At 44.9% G+C, this 20,370-nt stretch overlaps 2 protein-coding genes across 3 annotated transcripts; both read left to right on the top strand.

The window, feature by feature from the left end:
* The first annotated feature begins 221 nt into the window (after positions 1-221).
* Positions 222-2,122, top strand: LOC135368595 (uncharacterized). Its single transcript, XM_064601983.1, has 3 exons — positions 222-342; positions 985-1,390; positions 1,969-2,122. Exons 1-2 carry the CDS (start codon positions 331-333, stop codon positions 1,384-1,386), a joined length of 414 nt encoding a protein of 137 aa, XP_064458053.1. The 5' UTR covers positions 222-330; the 3' UTR covers positions 1,387-1,390; positions 1,969-2,122.
* A 2,299-nt stretch (positions 2,123-4,421) lies between these two features.
* On the top strand, positions 4,422-7,357 carry LOC135367864 (microtubule-actin cross-linking factor 1, isoforms 6/7-like). 2 transcript variants are annotated; one of them, XM_064600967.1, is made up of 5 exons: positions 4,422-4,573; positions 4,881-4,940; positions 5,522-5,714; positions 6,277-7,101; positions 7,219-7,357. In XM_064600967.1, the coding sequence occupies exons 2-4, from the start codon at positions 4,926-4,928 to the stop codon at positions 7,095-7,097; spliced, it is 1,029 nt and encodes a 342-aa protein (XP_064457037.1). In that variant the 5' UTR covers positions 4,422-4,573; positions 4,881-4,925; the 3' UTR covers positions 7,098-7,101; positions 7,219-7,357. The 2 variants fall into 2 exon arrangements, with proteins under 2 accessions (XP_064457037.1, XP_064457038.1); XM_064600968.1 differs by lacking the exon at positions 4,422-4,573 and adding an exon at positions 4,608-4,768.
* The last annotated feature ends 13,013 nt before the right edge of the window (positions 7,358-20,370 follow it).

Below are 20,370 nucleotides of genomic sequence, written 5' to 3'. Positions count from 1 at the left end.
CAGCAGAACTTCCTGTGGGACTTGATTTTTTCTTTGCCTCCTTACCTCCGTTCGGAAAGGCAGCTTTTCCTTCAATCACCTTATCATACCTCCCCTTGCATCCTGGAAATCCGGCGGCAGCACAGCATCACACTTCCTCTCTTTAGTGGGGTTGCGAAGAGGGAGAGGAATTTTCCTTCTTTCAACTGAGCGATTTTGATATCGAAAAGAGAAAGGAATGGAACCATGTTCCTGCCGCGTGTTAATTAGTTTGCTATAAAAGATCCCGCACTCCTTTCTGGGACACCACTCAGAAGGTAGCCTTCGCTGTTTTCGTCAGGTCCTGTGACAATGTTGAAGCTGGTAAGTTGACATGAGATAGCCTGGGAAGTGTTAGGTCACTGAGTTCGTTGAGTTCATTGAGCTAGGTCATTCAGCATTGCAGATGGAGTACTAATGCCGACTCCTATAGGGCACAAAAGTTAAATTTCGGTAATCTCAGAGCCAGAAGGCTTACAAACACAAACCAGCAAAGTTGAAAGAAGTAATTAGCTCATTAAATGCGCAGAGTGAAACTGCTATGTAAAATTCTTGATTCGTTCAGGTATGTAGTTGTGTGCGACCAACGTGGAACTAGAGACCCGGTTTTGCCAGGCTAACCCGTTAATTCTTGCTTTGGCAGTGTTAAGACTAGTTGAGAAAGGAACAGTTTAGTTGAACAGTGAAGTTTATTCTAATATGTCCCGTGCTGTGGTATGAGAAAGCGTACCACGTTCTCATGATGATTATAGTGATAGTGATGGTGACAGTTCTTCCGTTGCATTTGCAACAGTTATCCGCGCTACTTCACCTAGCATTTATAATGCAATTAGTCGAAAGAGAGAGAGAGAGAGAAATACATGATGACGATGATATGGGGATGACTCGAAAGATGTTCGTACGTTGCCCTAAGAAAAAGATTGAACTGGGAAGTTTGCAAAAACAATTCCTCGTGTATCGTTCCAGTCCCTTGTTCTCCTGGGCGTCTGCGCCAGCCTTGCCTATGGTCTTGGGGTTGGCTATGGCGGCGGCCTTGGCGGCGGCCTTGGTGGCTATGGCGGCGGCCTAGGTGTTGGAGGCGGCAGTTATGGTCACAGTGCCGGAGCTCAGCAGGGAGGATTCCAATCTGGCGCTGCTGGTCACCAGCAAGGAAGCGGTGGCTTCGCAGCCGGTGGTTCCCACAAGAACGTCCAGGGCTACAGCGACTCTACCGGCTACCGCCACAGCTCTGGCTTCAACTCGGCTGACAGCAACCGCTACGGAGCTGGCCACAGCCAGGGATCCAGTGGTTTCAACCAAGGAGCTGCCGGTGCAGGTGGTGCCTACGGGTCTCAGGGCTACGGCAACCAGTTCGGACACTTGGGCTAAATAGGTACGGCTTTCCTCTTGCTCCCTTCCGCTCTGTTCAGACATGTTGCGTGAGGACCAGTTCTACTTCGCGAATGTAACCTATTTAACTGATTTGCGTATACTTTACAGGCAGTATAGGGCTAACGTTAACACTCTCCCGTAATGGAGAGTAACTGTTCTGAGGCTTGAACACACAGACAGACCGACACAACAGAAGCCTCGGTAGCTTTCCATCATGATCAGATGACGTTTGCCTGGCCCTGTGTCACACGCATATCTGTGTTTGTGTGTGTGTGAGAGAGAGAGAGAGAGAGAGAGAGAGGGAGAGAAAGAACATGTAAGACAGAATGTGAAGAGAGTGAGTGCGTGTCTCGTTGGCAAGCCGTGCCAGCGCAGCGTAGTGGTTGGAGCGTGTACTAGCGACAAAAGTGCATAGTGTTTAGCACGCTCGGCAGACAATCGAGAGGTGCGTGGCTAGATTTCCACCGTTGCATACCTTTTTCGACCACTGCCGTATTTCGTTCTTCCTTAACGTTGTATAGCCACACTGTTTGCCAGGCAAGACACCTTCTGTTGACACGCACTGCCATAATTTTCCAGGTTGTGCGAAACTCGGACCGAACAAGAAACAAGGATCCCATATATGTGAAGATGAGCTGGAATCATGGAATGGATGACACCCCATTGTATTAGTACCCCCAACCACTTTTGTACAAAAACCGTGCAATAAAGCATTTTGATATTTCATTAAGTATGTAGGCACCATATGGATTATTATTATTGTTTTTGTCTTGTTTTTTTTTTTGTGGGACGGGGGGGAGGAGGGGGGCAACATATGTAAGCTTGGTACATGTTTGAAATCGCCCGACCAAAATTGTTAAAGGTTACTAAAGTACGAAAATTTCTCGTCGCGGAACAAAATATCCTGCTACCTTGACGGCAATGCAAAAGGAGCAATATTTATTCGTTACGTCGTTCAGAATTTATGAGCGAAACAACCTGCAGTTTACCCCTTCCCATTCCTTGTCCTCCTCAAGATGGCCGACAATACGGAGCTCTCTCTCGTTGGTCTCCTCAAGCGATTTGTCCAATCATCCCAGCGAAATCATTTGAAGAGACCAATCGGAGGCCTGTCCGCATTGTCGGCCTTCTTGAGAAGGAGAGAGAGACGGGGGGAAGGCGTTAATTGTATTTTGTTTCTGTCAATCATTAATCACGAACGACGCGCCCGGCGAATGCCGTTCCTGTTGTACTGGTTTCAAGGTAACGACAGCTTTCATTGTGCGAGAATTTTCTGCGTCTTTAGCGTTCCTTTAAGCATATTGCCATCTCTCTCCATCTCCTGCTATGCGAATGTGACCGGGCTTATCGGGCGCGCAGTACACCCGGCTATGGGATTCGTCAAGCGTGTTATACGTCCAAAAGATTGCCAGTAGATCCTCTGAGTGAGCGTGTTGTTTAGCAATTATTCCGACCAGCATGCATAAGCTGCAACATTTCGTACTGTAGAATAAAATATTATGCAAGATATCTTCTTGTGGCTTTATTTTTGTGGCATGTCTATGAAATCTATATATTCCGTCTCAAGGCTTTGCCATCAACATTAAATCAGTATGCCGATGACAGTAGATAAGATGGATTAAATTTAGCAGTAGCATTCAAAAAAAAGTGCCCGAAGCAACCGGTAAGTCCGTGATTTTGGTCTCACGTCTCCATATTTTTTATTTTTCAATTAATTAATCAAGCAATCAGGTCCGCGATTTGGTAGACGGCTTTGCAGGCTAAACCTAAGAAACCCTGGTGTTCCACGCCGGAAAGATGGCTCATAAAACTACGTTTCTGAATCTCTTGTCGCCGTCGTACAGTTGTATATAGATGCTTTATTCACCGACTTAGTCGAAGCGCTATGTCACTATCCCGGCATGGCTCCAGAGACATCTAACATACCCTGCTGACATTAACCTCTATGTGGCACATCGGTGAAGGTTCTGGCATCGATGGATGTATGTAGTTCAGAAACGCACCGGGAAATAATTATCGCCGCGGTGACGTTATCACCCATTCGATCGTCAATCGCTATATGCGAGGACCGCGCAATATACTACTGTGTGTGGAGAAGACACAAAATGCAGGCTAGCTGGTGAAACATGATAGGAACGAAAACCCCGAAATAGAGCAATCTGTCGTCCATGTCGACCTTGTATTTTCCTGTGTCTCAGAGTTACCGTTCCGTTGGCGTGTGGCAATCTGAAGCTGCATATCTCAATCATCTGTCCTTATCTAGACAACGCGATAGACGTGCACTTCCTATTGCTAACAACTTTTTTTAACACTGAACATTAATTGTTAAGAAATGTTGACGAGGAAAACGTCCCTAATGCTTACGTTGTAAAGTTGCAAAGGCAGTGCAAGGACATGCATATGATAGACGAGAATTAATAGCGCTGCGAACCGGATGTCTGCTCGTGCCTCTTCATTACAAATTAAAAGATCCCAGAAGGAGCTCATCATTCAACGACCTTTTCTGAACAATGCTATTAATACGTACAGGAGATTCAATAAACCGATCTACGCGAGTCGGGTTTAATAATATCATTAGTTTGCAAATTCAGCTTGCCAAACAGGGACATGGCAACGCGGTCTGTCGGTAGACTTTCCGGATTGCAAAACCGGCTTCCCCGGCAACAAATCATCATCACCTGACATGTGATGCTATAAATTTAACATGCATCTCTGTTCGTAACACGACGCGCAATAGAAGCGCAAAGCACAGCCCAAGCAGCACCACATCTGGGCCCAGTATTGGCTCGATACTGGCGATATTGGTCAAACGTTAGACCAGTATTGCCGATGACCAGCCAATATTGGGCCAGGATATTGTGCTGCTTGGGAACGCGCTTAGTTCACGTGCTGCCTGTATTAGGAAACCGGACGAACGTTACATGCGTTCTTATCAATGGGCGCACACAGTGTCACAGTCCCGACGTCTCCAAAGGAAAACTACAGGAACACCCAAGTTTTCCGTTGGGTGCCATTCCGTTGCCGGTGAGACAGGAAGATGCTTCCTGCATAGACTAGACAAGCTGGTACCGCTCAATGAAACTGTTCTCATCCGGAAAAGAAAAGAAGAAGAGGGGAAAGGGGGTTCAACTGCTGTGTACGCACGTCACTAAAAACTTTTCTTAGAACCCAGCTTCGTTTGATGGTAAGTTGGTATCAATCTCAGTATTTTTCCACTGTGAGTATAAAGAGCCGTGTCTTTCACGTTTTGTGTGGAATTACTGTAACTCTTCCGAGACCTGTGAGTGTGCATGCTTCGAATTTCACTGAGCGCTGGTAACCATACCTCGAGCCGTTTCAAGTGGTCTCGCAGCAAAAGCTTTTTTTTTTGAGAAAGCAGGTAGGAGAAGAGAGAGTGTGTAATCGCTTTGGTTTGCTCTAGGGCGATCTTGATGTGGGTGTAGCATCTCTCGTTAAACTTTTTGGTTGACACTTTCTTTTTGTGCACGCAGACATAAAGGAGATCCTTCCCGGAAGGATTCGTGGACTCACAAGTCATGTTCAAGTTTCTGGTAAGAGTTGTTTGCAGTTTTGTTTTTAGTTCAATTGTATCTTTCAAATTACCTTGTTTCAGGTTAGCAGGTTCTATGTTACACATATAGGTTGGTTGACTGGAGAGAGAAAGAAATGGGAGTTACATGCAAACGCGTACCTTTCTCCAGTAGCTATACAAACATTTGTCTGACCTTATCCTATGAAGCCGTGACGGATCATTGCGAACATTATACGTACATGTTAGCTTTCATAGTCCAATAAGTACCTTTACTTCTTTTCCATTGCAGCTCTGGGAACCGACCGCTCGTAAGCAATGCATGTGTAGAACAATGAATGGGCGGTGGGGCGGGGGGTGGGGGGGTGGATATGCTTATTACTAAAAGTTAGCCTGCGCTTCGGCGGCTTGCTATTCACAGCAAAGAAAAAAAACGAAACAGGAACAAACAAACAAAAAGGGAAAACAACCGCGAAATTGATCACGAATTGATTGGACGATGCTTGTGTATATATGTATGGATATTGTACTAGGAGCATAGATCCACACGTCATCCGGCACCTAATAAGTTCATCTAAACCTTGTGACGCATTGTGACTGCAGGTGGTTTTCGCCGTTCTGTTAGCCGTTGCTCAAAGCGCGCCTGTGGACGAGCAAGGCGTGGCTGCAGAAGCCGAAAATGTCGGCGAAGAGACTAAGCCAGGACTTCCGTCACCATCCGGGCAATCTCCCGCACAAGGAGACGAAGTCTTAGAAGCAGCAGCTCAAGGTCCGTCTGAAGAACAACCTTCAGAAGGTACCCCGATATATTTCCAGTACAAGTATAATCACTGAGCGATCGTGAATCGTAGTCGGCTTCAATGAAAAATTAGAATAATTATACGCTCTGTGTTTACCCGTGCACATTCAGTGAACTTTATTTCAAGGACGTGCGATGTCAAGTGTAGTTAAGGTTCATGCTGAGTCGCTGACGTCATGTCTCTTGCAGGGTTGTAGAGAGTATTATGGCAAAACTAGGGGTAGAAGTATGTCGCGTTGGGACTTTGATGTTCCTAAATCTTAATGCGCGGTTCCAGAGAGTGCTGATTAGCTGCTGGGAGAAATCTACAACAGACCTGAAGTAAATTATGACTGAGGTACACGAATACACACTGGCGTTATTCACAAGGCACGTTACCCTGAGTATACGGTCTCACTGGTGACCGCCTTGTAATACGGTTCATGCGAATATGGTAGCCCTGACTAAACGTTTTTTACCGAAGCCAATGCGATCGCTTGATAATCAGTGGAGTTGTGTACACCTATGTCCTTTTGCTGCTCTATCTCGGTATGCAAGTAAAATTTATACGTGCACGCAGAAGAACAGCCACAGCCAGCACCGCAAGAACCTGGAGAACCGGAGTCAGCATCACAAGAGCCAGAAGGACCCGAACCAGCTGCACCAAGTGCAGACGAGTTAGAGTCAGGTTCGGAAGGTTCTGGTGAACCTGAACCGGAACTTCCTCCCGATGCGAGATCCGTTCCTGCTGCTGAGGTTGGGAGCGAACTCGCGAACAAGCCCGTCGGTCAGTTCCCGCAAGGACATGCAGCCGTCGGTCCCGTCGCTGGAGTTTTGACCGGAGGACCTGTACCAGGAGCTGCAATCCCTCCAGTTGCAGGTGCCGTACCCGTGGCAGGTGCACCTCTTCCAGTACCCGTCGCTGGAGTTTTGACAGGAGGACCTGTGCCAGGAGCTGTAGTTCCTCTAGCAGCAGGTGCCGTACCTGCGGCCGGCGCACCTCTTCCAGCGCCCGTAGTGCCGGTTGCTGGCACAGTACCCGTAGCAGCGGGAGGTGCCGAAGTAGTTCACCAGGAACACGCTCAACAGGAAGGTGCTGAACAACATAACTTCCAGTCGTCGGAGCAAGCAGGCGCTCAAGGAAGTGGCGCTTTCGCGCAAGGTGCCGAGGCTAAAGAGGTCCACGGTTTTGTCCATCAGGAAGGCTTTAGGAACACGGGTGGTTTCGAACACGAAAGTAAGAACCAGTGGGGATCCGGTAACTTTCAAGGCAGTGCTGGACACGCCCAAGAGAGCAGTGGTGAGGAACAGAGCTACGGCGTTGCAGCTCATGGTACAAACTACGGTGTGCACGGCAATCCAAACGCACTGAATGCTCTAAACTACGGCTTCGTGCCCTAGCAAGGTTAGTTCTGCACACATGTAGCTGTCTATACACAATTTTTATGATGCAGCATTCATAAAGAATTGCGCAACAGAAGTTGGATTGAATAATCATAACTGTTTCTTCGTACCTTTTCAGAACGTATTCATGCGGGACCTTGTGGAGCAGCATCGTTGCGACACGTATAGACACAGCATGGAAAACTTATACTTCACCGTTATTTATGCGAACTTGATGAAACATAGTGGTAATAAAAAGAAATTTATGAAAAAAAGTATGCGCTTCGGATTGGACAGTCTATGCCGCGAGCAAACCTCAACACACCAACGTCGCGTTAAAACATTTTAGTAAAGGCCATCTGCCCTAGAGCTCACCTTTATTTTTCGCTATTATAATTAACGTATATTTGTATATTCCATGCGATCTGTTTCGTATAATGCATTATTATACAGGACTTACGCGTAAGTGTATTCCCAATTATTATTATTATTATACTATACGATAATATATTAGTATACTATATACTACACTATACTATACGTCAGAGTGAACAAACTTACCAGACGTTGATGCTCAGATATCGTCAGCATCTTCCGGTCCTGTAAATCAAAACAAAATAGATATGAAGGAATTTTCACGTTTATCTCATTAACGGCTCAGACCAGAAATTTTGGGGTCCTTCGTTGGAGAAGGCCGCCAGGTTTTGGTCGTAGTATTTGTTTTTATGAATTTTAAATTAACTTATTTATTTAATTTTGCTGATTACACTACTTGACTAATTGATACTTGAAGATTAATTTATCCCTACACCAAACCGTAACGCCAAAACGTGACATGAAATAGTGTCAGTCACATAAACCATCTGAAAGATGTAAACTCTCCATCAATCAATCAATCAATCTACGTGAAAACAAAATTACAAAGCTAACATTTTCATTAACAGTGTCAAGTTTAAAAACATCAACTGCAAAGAAGAGAAGAAGAAAAGGTTCGAGGATGGAAAGTCAGTCTTTCTATCTTCGACCAAGCAACATATTCTATGTGCATCATATTTTAATGTGTGTGCGCGTTGGGAAACCAAGAAAACCGAATATGCAGGCAAGATAAGCGGCGAGCACATAATCTAGGAAAGCAAGCCGGCTGTTTGCCTGGACAACCTTTCCTTTATCTCCTTTTCTTTTTTATTAAACATAATCCCCCTATATACTTATCCTTTTTCTTTCTGCTATTAACAACAATTAAAACGAAGTTCATTCTCACGAGTGACGAACCGAATATATCCCATTTAGTTCTCTCACGACAAGCACACGCATGTGCAGATGTCACAGAACACTGCGATACTACACAGGTGCAGTGACAGCAAAAGAACATGGAATTCTTCATGCCCCCCGTGCATTTCTGGGGCTTCTCGTAGGTATAAGTAGAGTGTCGCCATCTGGCAAGGAGTAGTACAATGACGACACGCTCCCCGAGAACCAGTTGATTTTTCCTATCCACAGCAGAGGGCAGCGCGCACTGCGTACTTTACGGTTGCGTGATATACAAGTTAATTTGGAATACAACTGCAACTTCCTCGTACCGTTCGTCACACATGTTGGCGAGTTTTACGAAAACGTAGAAGTTTCACGATACTGTATCCGAAAACTTGACAAGCCAATAGACCATCCGCTGCTTGCAAACAGTCTACGTCACAATGCCAGATGTCGCTACTCGTCGTTGGCAAACAGGTCCCCCAGACTCACCTCGGAAAAGCGTGCAACGAAGAAGGCCGCCACTAGATACCCCGGACGTACGAATTCGTTAGGACATTATTCGTACATCCAGAGGATATTCGGTGTTGTTGGGGTAGCAAGCACTATATTACTTACTGCTACCCACTTCTGTTTCGATATTTGTTTTGTTTTGTTCCTTGTCCGTTCCAGGACATTTAGACGCTGTTCAGCGTTAAGAGGTAACGAACTTCGATTCCAAGGATGCGTAGCCAATGGCGTTACGATCATTGCTTGGTCTGAATTTATTAATCACGTTCATTGCCATTTCCTGCCGGAAAATGTAGACGACGTTGCCTCTACGTGGGCTCCGTCATTATGTTAGCAGCCTTCAATTCAAGTTAGGAATGTGTGTATTTATACACAACTCACAGCTCACGTGCATTATAGAATATTCAGCAACCACACTGCTGTATCGAAAACTGCATAGATTTTAGCTGCATTGATTACGTGCGAATGTGTTACGTAGAATACGTAAAATTTTACGACTTTACAATACAGGAAGTTGACCCGTAGCCCGCACAAAGACATTCTCAAGAGACACCCACGGAACCAGCGAAATGTTCCAAACATTATCAATGACGCGTCGCTGGATGTGTTCGTAGGTTGTAGTATTGAGCGAAAATAAATATAAATACGACGTAGATATAGAGATGAGAAAACTGTCAATAATCACAGGATGGTGCGAACAAGGTTACTACTGCAAGGTTACTATGCAGACCGTAGGCTTCGCCTCGCGGTTTCTCATACTGCGGCAAAGCACCCTTTACAGGAGCGGTATGCTACCGCCACCTGCGACGTTGATCCTCGGACGCTCTAATTGCTCGGCTTTATAACCCATGATCGACGAAGTATCTCACGGTTATAGTTAATCGAAGGTATCAAAATACCAATAATTATTAATAATCATTGGCATTCTAGCTAGAGTACAACGCACCACACCGCGACTGAACCTATATAAATCACAAAGTACACGAATGTACGCACGAAGTTAACCGTAAAGTTAGTGCTTGGTGGTAAAAGTAAAAGAAACAAAGAAACAAACAAAAAAGAATATCAAGAAGAAGCAGAGACCAAACGCCCAGTAATGGCACTTCGATTAGGCTCCTTAGAAGTTCTAGTTACGAAGCACCGCTGGTTCGCTGTTTAATCAGTAATATCGAATGCTACAAATGAAACAAATTTCAATTTGCGCGCTCGCGGGCAACCAGCTGCGCTTGTTGTGTATCCATGTTATCCATCCAAGTTATCCATCTACCCACTTCCGCGCGTTCTGGTGCGAATGTATCCGTAGCACATGGATGGGGCAAGACTATTTTTTAGAGTAGACAGAGATCTCACCATGGGATTTCTAAAAGATCTCGAAAAGAAAACAGAGCGTAACGCATATAACAGCGCTCCCAATTTCATGCTGTGTTTAAGAGACTGACACAACAGGGCAATTTGAAAAAGGCATCAATGATGCTGTTTACAACAAGGCAGCCTGGTTTTACACGCTTCTAATGAGATGCAGACCGTTTTGATGGGAAACAAGACGCACAGAACAAAAACGAAAGATCCCGCACCGTGTCATTCACCACATCCCGCATGTACAAAACGCTGAGACTGCACCACGGGTTGAAGAATCCTTATGTGGGCAAAGTTTATCCGCGGATGGACCACTCTGTCGTAACGTTCTTGGTCAAATTTGCAGAATTGTCTCACGACGTAAAACCCCCGTAAAAATTATTGTCAGCGTGTTGTGTCCACAAGCAGCGAAGTTCGTCTTCACTTCTTGTCTGCTGACATCTAAGGTGATCTGCATAATAGTTAATACCCTAGTGCAGGGGAAGACAATAAAGGGCAAACGAGAGACAACACACGCACTGACCGTCCTACTCAGACACGATCAGTGTGTATGTTGCCTCGTGTTTGTCCTGTATTCTCTTCACCTGCACTGGGGTTTTAACGATTTTTGAATGCATCACCAACCCGCCGAGATTTTAACCTTGTTTTTGCATTTTATATTGACCGCTTACTAACACGTTTTTCATTCTTCTTCTTCTATTTGCAGCCGCAGGGAAGACGGACATTCGGACACTCAAGAACTATGGGCGCCAGCTGCTGCCTGACATTCGTGCACTTCTTTATCGCTTTTGTACCTGTTGAAACATTAATAAACGTTGCGCTTCCACTTTTGTACATCGACGGTAGCTCATCCAACTCCAAGGAGGCGTAAATACATATACCTGAGTCCTTCGAACAGTCGTTTACACCCTTTGAACTGTGAAAGCTTTTGCACTCACATATATTGATAAAAAGTACTTATATAAGAATATTGTGCCGTAGGTGTCGCTTGAGTGCCGGTAACAACAACAAGAGAAAAAGAAAAAAACACGGTATTTTGTGCGGATGTGCTCCATCAAAAGGGAAGTAAGCGCAGTTAGTGTCTGGAAACGTCAAAAGGTGGCGCCACATCCGGATTGTCGCTGCGTTTGACGTCACCCTAAAGAAAAGTGTGCTCAAACTTGAGCAAGTGATGCAGATTAGTGATCATCAGCAGTGAAACTTGTGCTGATCACAGCTGGAAACCCAAACAAAAGCACCGTGCAGATGAACATGATGAGCGCGGTGTGTTTCTCTGCCCTGGGGCGCGGTACCCTACCTGTGGGATTATTTTCGTGAAAGTATACACGCGCGAGAACGGTTTGGAAAAGCGTAATGGTCCAATGAATGCCATTCAGGAATGGCGTAAAGTTTATATAAATCCAGGCATTATTTCTTTTGCGAAGACTCGGCAAGAGAGATTTTGACACTTCGCAATGGGGTCGCACCGTGCACGTGAACATGCCCAACAACAACAAAAAAATAAATCATGGGCGTACGGGGGAGGTGGAGGGTCAGCACGCCTGCGGGGAAATGAGATTCTGTTGTGTCTCTGTGTTCCTCCGTCTCGGGTTTTCGTTTCTGTCCAAGCCAGATTTCACTTACTCATTCTTATTCATTTTATGCATCCGCCTTTAACTGTCACCGGCTCAAGAGAATTTAACTACATGTTGGAAGTACTGGGTTTCAAGAACGACAGAGCCGAAGCTAGTGTCAGGTTAGAAATAGTACCACACGCAAAGGACCGGACTTGTGCCTGTAAGAATAGATCGCAATTTCTGCGCGCACACCGGAGATGCTTCCTAAAACCATCTGTAGGCACACTAAATGTATCATTACTTAGAGTTTCCCTGATGTACAGTTTCGCAATAAGTAATTTGAGCTGTACTTGCGTTGCTTGATGATGGTATTTCTACATTTCTTTATATTTCATGGCATATCTTATTACGTTTATTTTCCTCCATCAGACTTCGGTAGACTACAGAGGAGAGACGAACAGATACTATGACATACAGTGAGCGTTTCAGAGTTTCGATAATTACAGAAGTTTTCCCAACATCGTCTGCGAAATAAATCGCTCCACAGGAAAGCTCTGTCGTGGCAAGAAATCAAGAAGCAAATGTCGCCAGGACTATATTCTGCAGCGGATGAAAAACATGAGTGACAAAGGAGGAAAATTTTTCGCTTTGGCGTATTTTGCTCTTTCTGTATGTGATGACGAACACGGACGCCTTTACTCATTCTGGGCCTTTTGCCGACCACTTCCCTGGAGTAGATTGCGCCACTGTACGACTTAGGCAATGTATGTTTATGTAATATTACATGTGAGGCACTTGAGGTACAACGTACATTACTTGATATGCAGCAGTACTTAAAGCACATTTAGACATTAAGTTCCTCACTACTTTTGGAGATGTCCCACACCTCAGCACAATTTGCCACCTGTATGGCACCTTTATGGTAAGTCATATGTCACACTTCTCTTACACCAAATGAGAGGTTTCCAAACAAGTGCTTCAAGTTATGAAGGAAATATTCCTTGCTTTCCGCTTTATTATTATTATTTATTTACACCCCAAGGGTAAAAAAGAGGGGGCGTTACATGAAGGAGGGCAAGGAGGCATTACAAGGCATTATATAGGCTCCAACAATTCGTTAGAATACGTAAATAACAGAAATGAAAATATCAGAGAACAAACGCATGTAAACACACGTAAATCACATGCAGCACCTGTGAAAAGACAATATACGCTACAACAAAGTAAAAAGTACCAACTACAAGTCTCGCCTAGAACGATTAAAGAACATTGAGCACAGGATTATCATACTTAACAAACTTTGCGAAAAAAATATTATTATTATTATTATATCTGCAGGGAATGTGGGGATCTCTTAACGACATATTTCGTTATGGAAAACGGGCGTATTCCAAGCGTGCGTTCGACAGTTCGCGAGAAAGACAATACGAGTATAATAAAGGTCCTGTTTGAAGGAAATTGGTCGATTAAAGGGTTTGTGATTTAACAGATGTGGTTCATTACATCAGGCACACATTGTATTCCTCGCTAGCTAGAGTATTGAGGAAAAAATAATTATTCTTCTACGTGTCGTACTTGGTGATCGAGATATAGACCCCTGAACACACGTACTTTTCGTCAAGCTCTGACATCACATCTCCTGCCATTCCCATTGGTACTGGTAAGCACGTGACGTCCCTCGCGCTTCCTCACTGGCGGAGACGCATACCGTGACGTCAGAGCCGCATGAGTTTCGGTATTCGCGGTGCCGGTTCTCTGCTCGTCTATTACCCCCTTTGCTACAAGAGTTGGAACGCAAGGTCACATCGATGCAAATAATGACCTTGACGTCACATGTGTGACGTCACATGGCCTTGACGTCACATCCCGAATATCTCGTAACCAAGTGAGAAACATATTCGAAAGCCACCCCCAAAGCTTTAGGTCGAAACCCATGCTTTATTAGACGCACCAGGCGCTTGGGAACCGGGCACTGGGGACTGTCTTCTGCGCATCTGCTTCTGTGTCTATTGTCCTTTCAAAACTCATGAAATTCCAAGCTTCCTACTCTTGAACACAGCAAGAAATGTGATACTCTGTACAGCAGACCGCCCACGCTCGCTGTGCAAAACTGAACTTCGCTCCGCACTATTTAGCCATTCATCACCACCAAACTTTAACATGCGTGGAGGAAAGAGTTCGTCGACGGTAAAAGAGGCTAGTATGGCGCTAAGTACATATGAGAAGGGAATGTCAGGAATCTGGGCCGCCAGAAGCGCTATCTATGGTCCTGTGTACATACAGTTTGCCGGTGAGCTGCAAACATCAGAGTTCGAGAAACGTACTATAGAGCAGAAAAAAGCAAAAAAGAAGTGGAAACGCAAAAAGTAATAATACAGCCAGGTAACGTATATTGTCATTGTAGCCAAATCCAGCTAGCTACTCCATGATCATACGTGCAGTCTGCCAGCGTGCTATACAGTAGAGCGACGATGCGGGGTAGTTGGTTATAGTTTATATACATACTGGTTGATGCAGCCAAGGACACACGGAAAGCGTAGAAGATAGGACAGGACAGTGTACTACAGTGCTATGCAGTATACGGCCTCCACCTATAGCTAAGTTGTGCGAAAGTCCGACTCTACGTACCGTGTAGTCTGTAGCTCAATTCGTACCTGAATTCGTCCCACTAATTATCGCAGAAGGCGTTTATGCGCGTACCTGCTTCACCTGCATGTGCATACCTGCGTGTCGCCTTGCATCCCTTTCAGAGTTTCTGCTGTAGCGTAACACTCACGTCTAGGAATCCCGCTGTGCATACGCGTTTTCAGGCATTCCGGGTGACGCACATTTCATGGTCCACTTAGTACATGACGTGGAACCCACATTTTGGGTGAATCACTGCACCATCACATTCTTTGCCCTGTCACCGAGTCCACCTGAACCAAAACAAACCATTAACCTCAAAAAAAAAAAAAAAAAAAAGCAGAACAAAAAGAAAAATAAGAAAACAAAACGAAGATTTGGGCGCTATTCCTTTATATATTAGTGAAAGTACCATCAGGGTCTGGAAGCATTACAGAGGGGAGAGACAATCATTCAAAGTATGGAGTTAGTGGACACGATAGTACGGATACAAAAAACCCTATCTTACGTAGCGATTCTTTGTTTTTTCTTCTTTTGTTTTTTTGTGTGTGGGGGGGGGGGGCGTTTATGGGAGTAGCCGGATTTGTCGTGTGATACATAATACATACGTCACATAATGGTTTTTTTAATGATTTATTTACGTATCCTAGAGCCGGAAATGTATGTAATCCAGCCGTGATGAAATGTACTGAGGCCTGTAAGTTAGAGCGTTGCGGACGATGACCTTATAGCACCTACATTATCATTTGCATGAAAGCAATTAAGACAAACACCATTACGGTCACTAATGCGACCGTACATATATTACACCCTTCCGAACAATCCAGTCGAGTTAAGCATTCAGAAAGGAAAGAGATAAGATCCACCATGGTGAACCTTCGTCGTAACCTTTTGATCATTGCCCATAATATCAACATTAGTGCGTAAGCAGGTCCAATCCATGTCCGACGGCCGTTCAACTCGTTAGTTTTTTTTCACGCAACTTCAAACCGGACATCTTAACACGAGATACGATATTTCGCCACAATCATTTCGAAACCCGCCGCCGATGCATCCATCCAGCTCCACAAAACAATGCAAGCGTCGAACTATGTCACCGATCTACATAAACGACAACGCGCTTACAACATTTCGTTATCTGTTCTACTTACCCCCTGATCCGCCGCCACAACCGCATTTGTCTTCTCCTTCAAAGTAACCCGTACATGACATCAGAAACACAGTCAAACCAAACGAAGAGGACAGGGGGAAATGAAGACCAACGACCCGGTAAGCTCAAATCGCATCCACGTACTTCTCTTTCCAATATAGCTCCACCTTACATTTCGCCATACACGAAAGTACATTTCGCCATTACCTACTTAGATTGCTGTCGATTAGTGACAAAACAAGAAGAAAAGCACGGATGCAACGAGGTTTGACCCCCGAGGAAATACGTGGGTTCCGGTGGATGACGCCAATCACAAAATGGGGATGGTAGAGCCATTGAACGACCTTGGGCGGGCCGGCCCTCACTCAGAAGGAGCAATCCGCCGCGTTGGACTAGTTTCCACCGAGCACTGGCCGCTCACTATGTCAGGGACGCCAGGAACGCCAGCTAAAATCCAGGTTGACGGAGGCGATGTCGATGCGACAGCGAGTTGCGTTACGTAAACGGCGTTCTTAGAGAGAATGGTGCACGCGGATGAGGCATTCAGTACGTGAATATTAGAAAGTAAGGATGTGGCAACCGAATCCGCGAATCCTCGAATCCTAGGCAGGGATTCGAGATTCGCCAATCCGTATCCCATTGCCCAAAAAAACAGCGAATCGAATCTTTCGAATCCACCAACCACGTTTGTTTGTTTCTTTTTAAAATCGGCGCCTCCAAGCCTGCTTGGCCGGCGGCCCCCGGGGCGCGCCAAAACCACAACATAAAGCTCCGATGTTAGAAGTTTAAAAGTAACACGGTTTTGCTTTTGATTGTTTCTTAGTTTTATGGAGGGAATTCAGACTCCTCAGTTTATGTATTTCCTGTAGTCGATGAACAACACGTCAAATAAGTTACACTTAGTTAGGAAGAAGTATAAGATGGGTTTGTCTCCTCCCGAAATTTGTTTTTTATTAAACAAATATAGCAAATTCTCCTTCCAGACACTTTTCAGTAGAAGAGTTTTTTTTTTCCTTGCTTTTTAAACTCTCTTCGAAGAAAGGATTCCAAAGATTCGAGATTCCTAAGATTCGTGGATTCTCAGAACATTCCTTGGATTCAGATTCAGATTAGAGAAACCCTGCATTCGTCCCATCTCTATTAGAAAGGCTGTACTCCGTCTCAAAGATGACAGAAGTCTTGTGCGGGGAAAAGTTCGAAGGAGGTTTGGCGTAATAGCGCAAAATATCAGGACCTATCGTATTGACATCTTCCGCAAAGAGAAGTTATTAGACGGGAACGTTTTTCCTCCAGGTGGAGGAAAGACTTTGCTGGATATGATTGTTGGGTACTGGGAAGCAGTGTAGCATGCGGTTCTTAGGCTGCTATGTGCAAATAACATGTTCCTGACTGTGAGTCAGTGGTGAACTTCAGCCGCATGCTACATCCTGCAAGAGGGCGGTTGGATGGATGGAATCCAGTGCTGCAATGGCGATGGTGATAATGATGATAAATGGAAGAATAAGAGGACAGTGAACATCTTGTATCAACTAGCGTGTGAACAGTAAGAATATACTACTAGGGAGCAGATCGAGATGGCATACCAATCAACTAAACCTGCCTGCAAAGTAACTACAGGACATGTCTTCTCCATATGATAGTATTATTTGCAATCCAAGCCAAGACACCTGCTCAACTTGATCAGCAGGAAAATAGAGTTGACGTGTACAGTCCAACCAAATGCAGTCAACTAATCTATTCCGGAGCATGATTTCAGAGGCGTGTACACTCCGATGGTGGTGGTGGTCGTGGGGTGGTGGTGAAAGCGCTCGCCGTTGTCGACCTCACAAAGTCACAATGTCACGACTGACGCCCTGGGGGGAATGTGCGTTCTGGGCCGACTTCTAAGGGAACGAAACCGAGGGGGAGGGGGAGATCGATATCTCCGCCCTCACTTAACGTCATAGGAAAACGTCATACGCGATGTAGGGTACCCTTATCGCGGTATGTTTCACGATCTTTGTTTCGTGTTTCTTTTTCGCTTTCTTTTCTTCCTTCACGTGTTCGGAGTCGCTCGCCGTATCACTCCTCTCATTCTGCTGGGCACGGCTCTCACCCTTCCCGGTGCGATAAGCGTTGATATGTAGCGGTGATGCGAAAAATAAAAAAAAGAAAAGCAAAGATTGTGAGGCATACCGCGGAAAGTGTTTGCCTGAATTGGCGTGTGACGTCTTTCTGTAACCCCACTGTCGCTCCTTTGCAGATTACTTGCCGTGCACAGCAGACGACGCAAGTAAAATACATAGGTCTGTAGCGCGCTGTGATTACTTTTGTGTTTCATCAGTGAGTCGAGCGCATCATGTGGAGATCAGGCTTTAATTTCGCAATTGCAATGTACTCCCTAAAGCCAATAATTAAAAGTTTATTATAATATATATGTTAATTAGACCCTTTACTGAGAAAAAATAAAGTTTCCTAGTAGCAGCCCCGTCGACTAATCCAATGACAAAAGTAAAAGCGTCCTATAGGGCAACTACCCTTTTTACGAAAATTTGTTGCAGCTAAAAAGAAACACCTAATACCTTGAAAATGTGATACCTTCTCATGTCGGGCAGGCATTTCCGAGGGTCCTCGATCACAATCCGCGTTGCGATAGCTACTACTTTTGGGTGGAACCACAATGCCATTAATTTGTCTGAGCTCTCGTAGATCAGCATGGATCTCGTGTCGTTAACTCTAATATGCAAAGGAAAAAAAAAATCACCGGACCCGTCAATCACTAACTGCTTCGGCGTCTGATGCAGTATTTCCGGGCGTCTCACTGCGGAAAGAACGAACACAGCCTCATCCAAATGCAACACGCAAATCGTTTGGGAATCGTCCCCGCCAGTGACCCCTGGCAAAGGATTTTATCATTCGACCAGGAGAACCATTTTTGAATGCATTTTCTGCATCTAGGTCGGACGGATGCGATTGCGATCATCGCGTTGGCGATGGTTTCTGTTTATTCGTGACGAAAAAAAAAAAAAAAGCATTGACGTGGGCTCACAAAAGGTTCATTATACCTATAATAGTAGACTTTTTTTTTTTAAATCGCGATGTTTATCAAAAAAAGCTCGCTTACACTTACATTGAACAGATCTGTACGACAATGACTGATCGGAATTGCACAGCCTGTTCAGTCATCGCATTGATCGAAATCTATACGAATCCAGCGTGCAGGTTTTATACAAGGAGGATATATAATCCTCCTTGGTTTTATAATATGTGAGCCCCTGGCGGCGAACAAGATTTCAATAGAAGGCACTGAGTTACGTGACCAACAAGCCTTGTTGGAACGAGGAGCAAAACGCAGGAGAGTCGGAAACAAATCGTAGACAGAAACATTGGGGACAAAGGTGGACAAGAAACGGAATATTTATCATTGATCATTCTTTCCTCTCACTGCCCATTCACTGCATATCGTAAATTTGCAATCGCAACTCAATCACAAAGCAGGGCGCGATTTGAGATACAATACCTCACTATTGACTCCTCGTTTGCACCCAAGCAGCACAATTTCAGTCGATTTCACACGAGCGTTTTTCTCGTTTTTTCGTTTTCCCCACAAAATATTTTCCCCAAAATGGACCCATCGGAACCTGCGGAGCTATTGCATTTAGTTCCGATTTTTGAAGCAAACAGACGACAAATACGGTCACGTGATGATGATGATGAGGGTTAGTCATAATGGTCGTGTGAAACCAGCCCTACTGAATGTTCGAGTACGTGGAAGGGCGGGCAGGCAGAGGGGGGCAGGGGTCGGGGACAATTGCTCACCGGACGATTGCTCACTAATGAAAAGCAGAAGCCCGACAATTGCTCACCTCTTTATAGGATACCCTACAGCCAACCCTGAGGCTTTGATTTCCTCGTGACGGCTCCCTTGCAGTTTCTGCTCTTTTCGAACCTAAAGCCTCGGTTTCCCCTTGTGGCGGTAACTTCTTCTAGAATCAACGTGGTCTGAATGTCTGATGCTCTCAGTCACTTTCGCCTTTTATATAGTACATGATCACGACTCACTTCTTCATCTCTCTTTCTCTCTTTCTTTTTAGGTATTGAGCCTAAAAATGTTCCCGAGACCATCCACAGGCACTCACCTTTTCATAAGAAACGAAGGGAAAACCTTCCATTGTTATGGGTAGGAATCCATAGGGAAGAACCCAACCTCGCGTACACAAACCGTGGTCTCCTGGAAACATCCATTCTCTGATTATATCAGCCAGGGAATTTTCACTTCCCGTATAAAAAAAGGTTGTCAGCGTCCATCACTGCCGAAGTATACTGTATACATGATACGCACAAAAACTCACGACAAACAAAACAGTAAGAAACAATAAGAGATGACAATCATCATTTGTACTAAGCGTGCGTAACCGCATTTGCATTTGTATGAGGGCTACAGAGAAACGAATTGAAACTACAGCTTCAAGAAGCAAGCTCCTCATCAGATTCACTTAGATCTCACAAGTTGATTCATTCATTCATTTCCAATAACGGACTATATTAATGAAAATAACTGCTCTGCTATATAGGCCACGAAACCTGACAAATAAAGTGACAGCATAACAGTTGGATGATATGGTTAGAGAGCATTTGTACGCCTTGAGCCTTTTTCTTTTACTTTTTTTATTCTTTTTTGAGGGATTGTGGGGGGACCTAATATCCGGTGAGCAATTGTCCGGGATCCGACAGGCAAGCGTCCTATCAGCTCCGCGGTCCATTTCACGGATCTGCCCAAGGAAAAAGAACAACGACATAAAACGCAACTTTGATCTTAGCCGCCTACCCCTATGCACTCGCATTTTCGGCACATTGTGTGCTC

The sequence above is a fragment of the Ornithodoros turicata genome, chromosome 9, assembly GCF_037126465.1.
Source record: "Ornithodoros turicata isolate Travis chromosome 9, ASM3712646v1, whole genome shotgun sequence".
Taxonomy (NCBI): Eukaryota; Metazoa; Arthropoda; class Arachnida; order Ixodida; family Argasidae; genus Ornithodoros; species Ornithodoros turicata.
Note: the sequence above shows the minus strand (reverse complement) of the source record. Positions and strands in the feature narration are given on the sequence as shown.

Coding starts and splice junctions, on each gene's coding strand:
- LOC135367864 (XM_064600967.1), top strand. Junction 5,715..6,276: donor TGAAGAACAACCTTCAGAAG/GTACCCCGATAT, acceptor ACGTGCACGCAG/AAGAACAGCCACAGCCAGCA.